This window comes from Haliotis rufescens, unplaced genomic scaffold (assembly GCF_023055435.1).
Source record: "Haliotis rufescens isolate VD_foot unplaced genomic scaffold, xgHalRufe1.0.p SCAF_7, whole genome shotgun sequence".
Taxonomy (NCBI): domain Eukaryota; kingdom Metazoa; phylum Mollusca; class Gastropoda; order Lepetellida; family Haliotidae; genus Haliotis; species Haliotis rufescens.
This window is the reverse complement of record NW_025964361.1, coordinates 11,457,342-11,464,175: the sequence shown is the minus strand read 5'-3', so window position 1 is coordinate 11,464,175 and position 6,834 is coordinate 11,457,342. Positions and strand designations below refer to the sequence as shown.

The 6,834-nt window shown below is 44.7% G+C and overlaps 1 protein-coding gene across 5 annotated transcripts in view; it reads right to left on the bottom strand.

Moving 5' to 3' along the window:
* Positions 1–661: 661 nt before the first annotated feature.
* LOC124114831 (probable methyltransferase-like protein 24) overlaps positions 662–6,834 on the bottom strand; it is a 60,961-nt gene continuing 54,788 nt past the window's right edge. For all 5 annotated transcript variants that reach the window (XM_046475614.2, XM_046475618.2, XM_046475613.2 and 2 more), the window contains 2 exons: positions 1,375–1,516; positions 662–1,076 (listed from right to left, as the gene is read on the bottom strand). In XM_046475614.2, coding sequence (XP_046331570.1) covers positions 753–1,076; positions 1,375–1,516 — 466 coding nt within the window. In that variant the 3' untranslated portion in view covers positions 662–752. The remainder of the gene's footprint in view (positions 1,077–1,374; positions 1,517–6,834) is intronic.

The following is a 6,834-nucleotide window of genomic DNA, read 5'->3' as shown; positions in this document are numbered from 1 at the left end:
ACAACACATCTCATGATAATCTATGTCTGTTTGAAGGTGGCCCAAAGAGGTTCTTGCAACGAGTTGTGACTATGGATGGTACGCTGGTTGACTACACCAAATCAACAACCAGGGGACACGGGTCGCCCAGTCGTCGTCGCGATTCGCCGTGCAGAGTTGCGTCCCTTGGGCAAAAACAGTTGGAGCATTTGACATGACTAGCAAAGGCCCATCAGCTGGAAAGGTTCTGACCTCCGTGTTCTGGGATGCCGAGGATGCCATCATGGTCGACTATTTTCCAAAAGACCAGACAATAAACGGAACATATCATGCTGCACGTTTGAGGCAACTACGGGATGAAATAAAGTCTAGAAGACGCGGTAAGCTGAGAAAAAGGTCGCTCTTCCATCAGCACAATGCGCCAGTACACAAATCGGTCATTGCCATGGCAACAATCAACGGGGGTGACTTTTAAACCCTTCTGCACCCATCTTATTCACCGATCTGGCTCCAGACAGCCTTAATGTCTTCACGCTGTGAATTATCCAGATTACTTCGCTTGTCTCGAACTACGGATGACTCGAACTGTGTTGGTTTAATGGTCCTCAAAAGCGGCTGTATCGAGCAATATTGTTTTAGGCCCCACCTCGAATTTACAACGCCAGAGCTAAATAACACAGGCTTATATAAAATAGATTTATTAGCTACATGGTAATACACTTAGTACATGTCACGCTACACAGATACCAATGGCTCTATGCCACCAAGTCCCATCATGCTTGGTTGATTTGCACGAAATACAGCTCATTGCAACTCACTCGATGGGGCCCATAGATCGATTCGAATTTACAAGCAAAGTTTTTGTGTGTCCAGAAGATCCTAAAACCTGCGTGATGTAACTGGCGCAGGATTTTCAAGTACGTCAAATATTGATCTCGTGTTGTCTCGTAGATATACTTTCCGTTCTTGAATAAGTGAGTGTGAAACTCGATGTACAACTGTTTTATTCCAATATGGCTCCGACTTCGTATCATTTCCGGAATAACGCCCCACTCCATGCCTTCAATGTCCATCTTGAGAATATCTATTGGTCGTCTCTGAAAGCCACATCAAATGACATCAGATGAGATACATGAAAAGTGAAACAAGACTCGATTCATGTAAATGATATGCTGCTTATGTTTCTGCAAAATATAACTTTCGTTACTGTCTTTTACTTGAAAGTTCAATGAGGACCTCTTCGACCTTATATTAAAAAGAGAGTGACGAAAATTCAACTCAGTTTTTTTCATAATAAGATTTATTTTAAAATAAAAATTTGTCCAGCGAACATTGACGCACAACTTGGATATAAGGACACGCTCATTATTTGGACTACATGTACCGTAACAATACCTTAAGTCCTGAATCACTCTCGTTCCGCAGGAAGCCAAGGGTACGCATGCGCCAGCCAGATGCAGTCTTTCCGTTGTACGAAGCCAGTCCCGTTGCATGGAAGTGCATATCGGGCTTGTGCAAGTGATCTTTTAACCCCATACTGGAAAAATATTTACAACTCATGAAAATATATTCTGAATTTGTGCTTCAAGAGTGTACCATGATACTTTTGGTTGGGTCATAAAGTAAGTGTACTTGTGAGACACTACCTTGGATCATAAGAGTGTACTTTACAGGTGTACTTGTGAGACACTACCTTGGGTCATAAGAGTGTACTTCGTAAGTGTATTTGTGAGACACTACCTTGCGCCAGCTTGGACCCTCGCAATTCACAACCCAACACAGGTATTCCAATATACTTGTAGCTTTACTTCTCAGTAATGGTCAAACAACATGTGAGGAGAAGACGACACAAGCCAAGGGATGTAACTCTCCCACTACCTAGGCAGTCTGCCGCTAAACATAAACAACGGTCGCCAACCACACTGGCGCAACCTCCTTTTTTCTTTGTAACACATTACCTGATATGGGTTACTATTAAAGACTCATACTGTCATAAACAATACCCAAAATAACTGGTCACAATAAAACTTAAAACCTGATGTAGATATCCTTGACATCACGTGATATAAGCTGACACGACACCATAACTATAGCCTAAATGCGAAAAGGTATCCAGACACAGTTGATGGACATAGCAACATAAACATGTTAGAAATCGGTTACATAGTCATTGAGGTGTTGAGGTGGTCGCCGTGCACGGATTGACCTCCTTTGTGCACAGACTGGAGTTGAATACACGGTATCATCAGTGTCATCTGTATTCACAATGTCATTGTCACTAACATTTTCACGCAAGGAGTCCTGATTATCAAGAGGAGGATGGTCTGGTGGGTTGACTAAAATGTCTTGGTCATGGTATGGTTCATTTAGCACTGGGGGAACGATGGGAAGGGTAGGTGGTTCAGTCCTTTGGGGAACAGTATCTATCTCACCATCAGAAGACTCATCGCTCACATAATGCTGAGGAAGTCCACTTGACCGTCCACGTTGACATGGAACTCTGAAGCACTCTGATTTTTTTACTCTATATGATGTGCTTCGAAGTTGGGAACCCACAAACTTCTGAATGTTGCACCATTCACCATCGTTAACAACCACAAGGTATCGATCTCGTGACCGTGATTTATTACGATCTGCATGTAGATATACCAGGTCACCAATGCTGATGTTAGGGGTGGGCAGGCTAGGGATATGGGCTTTAGACATCTCACTGTGTAGGTGATTGGTAGTTCGCAGGTGATGTTGGTCAAGGATCAATTTTCTGTCTCCAACGGGTATTTGGTGGTTGTTAAATTGATCTCTTTGTGTCCACATTTCCCTGGCGGATAACCCTCTGGATCTGATGCGAGAATTTAGTTGAGCAGTGGCTATAGCTAGGGTTATAGGTGTGACCGACCCCCCCCCAAAGGATCAATTTTTAACAATTCCAGCTCCAGCTCTTGAATAGCTCGCTCGGCTACGGGATTCTTGTTCTTGTTCTTTATTCGACCAATTTCAATGCAAAGACGTTGACTTCGGAGAAGGTCATCTTGAACTAAGGCCTTAAACCCTGGAGCCGGGTCAGTTCTGATGACCGCCGGGGGTCCATCTAATGGTCTCATCTCAACACTTAGGCGAATCAAAGCCTCACGTAGGGTTCCCTTTTGCTCATTTTCAATGGCACATGTACAGGTGAAAGATGTGACACATTCTCTCAACACAAGTATGAGTTGTCGTTCTCTTTTTATTACATCTGCAGCAAACGCGGCTCCAATGATCTCTGGGGGATCAGTAGATGACTGAGCCACAACTGTGTGGGGAACCTGTTGAAGAGATGTACAGTGATAACATCCGCTTGAAACTTTAGTTATTGCTTGATCCATGTCCAAAGCATAGAAGTAGCGGTTCACAACGAGTTTCAACTGGTGGGCAGAAGGATGATTTAACTGGATGTGCATTGCAGTCAGTAATCCATCCAAGACTTGTCGTGGAATGACGATGCACTCTCTGATGGTAACAAGGGGCTCATTTCTTTGAATCACCAACACACCATCTTTGGCGATGGTCACAGACTGTAGATAACGTTTTACGTCTTTAACATCAGTTTGTTTCTTGGATGGGCGAGTGCCCTGTATGAGATGAGCATGTGTGCGTCTGAGATCAGAACACTCTGACTGGATGGCGAGCCATGCATTCCTGTTGGTGTATGGCAGTTTAGATTTCCCTGACATGATGTCCTGAACAGAAGTACCACGTACCGTACAGTCCTCAGTTTGACGAATGAATGAACAAATCTGACACAGGGGCTCGTCACACTTGGATGCATTTCTACTGGCAAAATCAGATGGAATATTTGCAGAACCACTGAGATGGCGAACAGAGGCCTGGTATCTACTCACTGTCGACAAAAAGGTAGACACTCTGGGGCTTGCTGAAAACTCTCCACGACACAACTTTTCATATGCTTGAACACATGGTTTACTGTCAGTCAGGATACATGCTTGTAGGCTTGACTGTACAAGGTAAGGACTAAAGTGCTTGGTGGCAACAGCTATAGATAGTGCTTCTATTTCACACGGTAGCCATGTCATTTGACGCTGGCGCAGTTTGGCACTGAAGAAACCAGCGAGGAGAGTACTGTTGTTCCTTGTAATGTAGAGAGTAGCACCTATGCCATGGTTTTTCACTGCTCCATCTGTAACGATCCATAGCTGGTCATCCCTCCGAGGAAGAACAATGGTTTTATGTGAGGATAGTGCAGATTGAGCATTCCCAAAGGCACAGATAAGTACCTCTGACCAAACTATTCTCTCTGCTGAAGGACGTCCAGCTTGAAGAGTGTCCAATGGACCCAATAGTCCAGCACAACCTGGTATTACCCGGGCTAACACTTTGTAGGCTCCAATAAACGACCTCAAACCCTTGACTGTAGATGGACGGGTGCAACTAGAGAGGGTGGAAATTCTGTGAGGACTTGCTTGAATTGAGCCATTTTTCCAAATCCATCCTGAGATGGTCACACTAGAAGGGCCGACAGTAGTGTTGGCAGCTGAAAGCTTTAGTCCATTGAATTGCAAGGCCTGTAGAACACGTCGCCAGTTGTTCAGAAGCTCGTCTACGGTATTACCTCCACAATATAAGTCATCTGCCAACTTGGCCACTGATCCTTCCTTGAGCAAGTGCCCAAGCACACGACACATCAACTCTTCTAACGCAGTTTCAGAGCCCGGCATGCCCATGGCTGATCGGGCATAAACACGGACTCCACGGAAGGGAGTGGCCACACCACAATATTTCATTGATCCACGTGACAGGGGTATTTGGTAAAAAGCATTTGTCAAATCTGTGGTTATGATGTACTTCCATGCAGTTATCTGGCGTAATGTAGAATCAACATCAGGCATGAGTGATGGTTGTGGTTTACTATACCGCCCCACATCTGTGAATGCTGTAACCAGACGAAATCCACCATTTGACTTCTTGACAAGGAAGGATGGATTTAAATATTCCACTGATATCCCCACATCTTCAGGCTTGACGAAGACACCAATGTCCTCAAGCTCATCGAATTTGTCTTGCAACTCTACAAGTTTGTCACGTGAGTATTGTTGGACTCGTCCCTTGCGTTGAGGGGGTTGGACAGGACCCATGTTGACAACTGCCTTGAACGGGCCAGATTTTCCATTATATCCCTGGACATGTGGATTAAACACATCATCATACTCCTTTATGAGGGCGTGGAAACTGTTGCGAGTGTCTGGTGTGAACTGGTTATCTGGGTCAATGCGTACCTGTTCTGAACAATTGACCTTGCATGTAGTAGTGGACTGTCTGAGAGGAATGCTTTCTGATTGACTATCGACCATCTCGGTCCCAGAGTTTGGGATGGTGAATACTTGTTGAACCTGGCAAAAGTGCTCATGCTTCTTGAGGACAAGAGGCTCTTTGGTGTCATTAGGAATTCTAATCTTCCCTGAAACGCTGGACACTATATCTGGTGTTGGCCATTCTTTGTGGTCTTTGAAGAAATCACCTGTTAGACGTGGTTCCACTGCGAATGTGTCATCTGAGTGGATCAGGTCATCCGGGAGTGATAACTCTATGAAATCCCCAGGCCAGATTGTTGTAGGGGACTTAGGCGCTCGTAAGACATGTGCACGTCTTACTGTATGGTGTGACGAGTGGGTTTCTTGGTTGCCGTACTGGAAGGTGGTTCCATCTCCAAGTGTAATTTGGCGCTTAGCTGGGCGAACGGCAACATCATTTATTTCCATGAACGGTGTTCCTGCAAGCAACTCAACATCAAGGTTATCCACAACAAGGCCCTCGAAAATAAAATCCTTATTGTCACGGCTGAGAGTTACTCGTGTTTCACCAACAATATGGAGTGGGGATGAACCATCAGCCTGATGGGCAGATTGTGAACATTTGGTGACTTCAATGCCGAGTCTCCTGGCAGTAGTCTGACTGATCATATTACCTGTAGCTCCACTGTCGAGGGTAAGACATATGACATTATGACCATAAAATGCGTTCATATATGGAGACTGACGTACACTGACTCTATTGACTGAAGCATTGTTTACACTTGAGGCAGTAACGGGAGGTGTAGATACTGTGTCTGTATGAGGGGACTGTCCATCTTCATCCTCTGACTCATCCAGGATGCTAGCTATTTGACGTGCCTTAGCCATGTATTTTCTGTCTTGATCAGGTAAGTATGAACATTCACTGAGAAAGTGATTGTCATTAGGACGACCAGCTGTGTGACAGAGGGGACACATTTTTGAGGTTGACTGGTAACGACGTTTATTGGATGTCTGCTGTATGCGAGGTCTAAAATTAGATCTTTGACTGAAGTTGTTTGCTCTAGTGGTAGCAGTCCTCATGACCTTGGCATCCTCAAATGAATGTATTTCATCTAACAGGGAATTGAGTGCCTGTGATATCTCAGGTTTAATTGACGCTAGAGTACGGGATCTCAGTTCCGTTCCATATCGTTGCTTCACCAGCTTGGGCAAATCAGGATGGATAAGGCGCAACCAAGTCAGGATAATAATGTTCTCTAACGTAGGTGTTAATTCCTCATCCTCGCCAATCGCCTCTCCATGATGAGTGATTCCGCCATTTTGTCTGAGCAGATTATCTTCCATAAATGCAGACAGGCGCTGGTAAAGATCCTCTGGTCGCTCCTCAGGTTGGAGATGTATGTCACACAAATCAAGAAAATGTGCACCAGATGACTGGAAGCCGTAGTGTAGTCTGATAGTCTGCCAGATACTTGAAATCGATACTGAACTTTTCACAATGGTGTTCCTGGCAATTACAGGACAATAATTGGCGATTTGGCCCAACATTAACTCGAGTGATGTTACC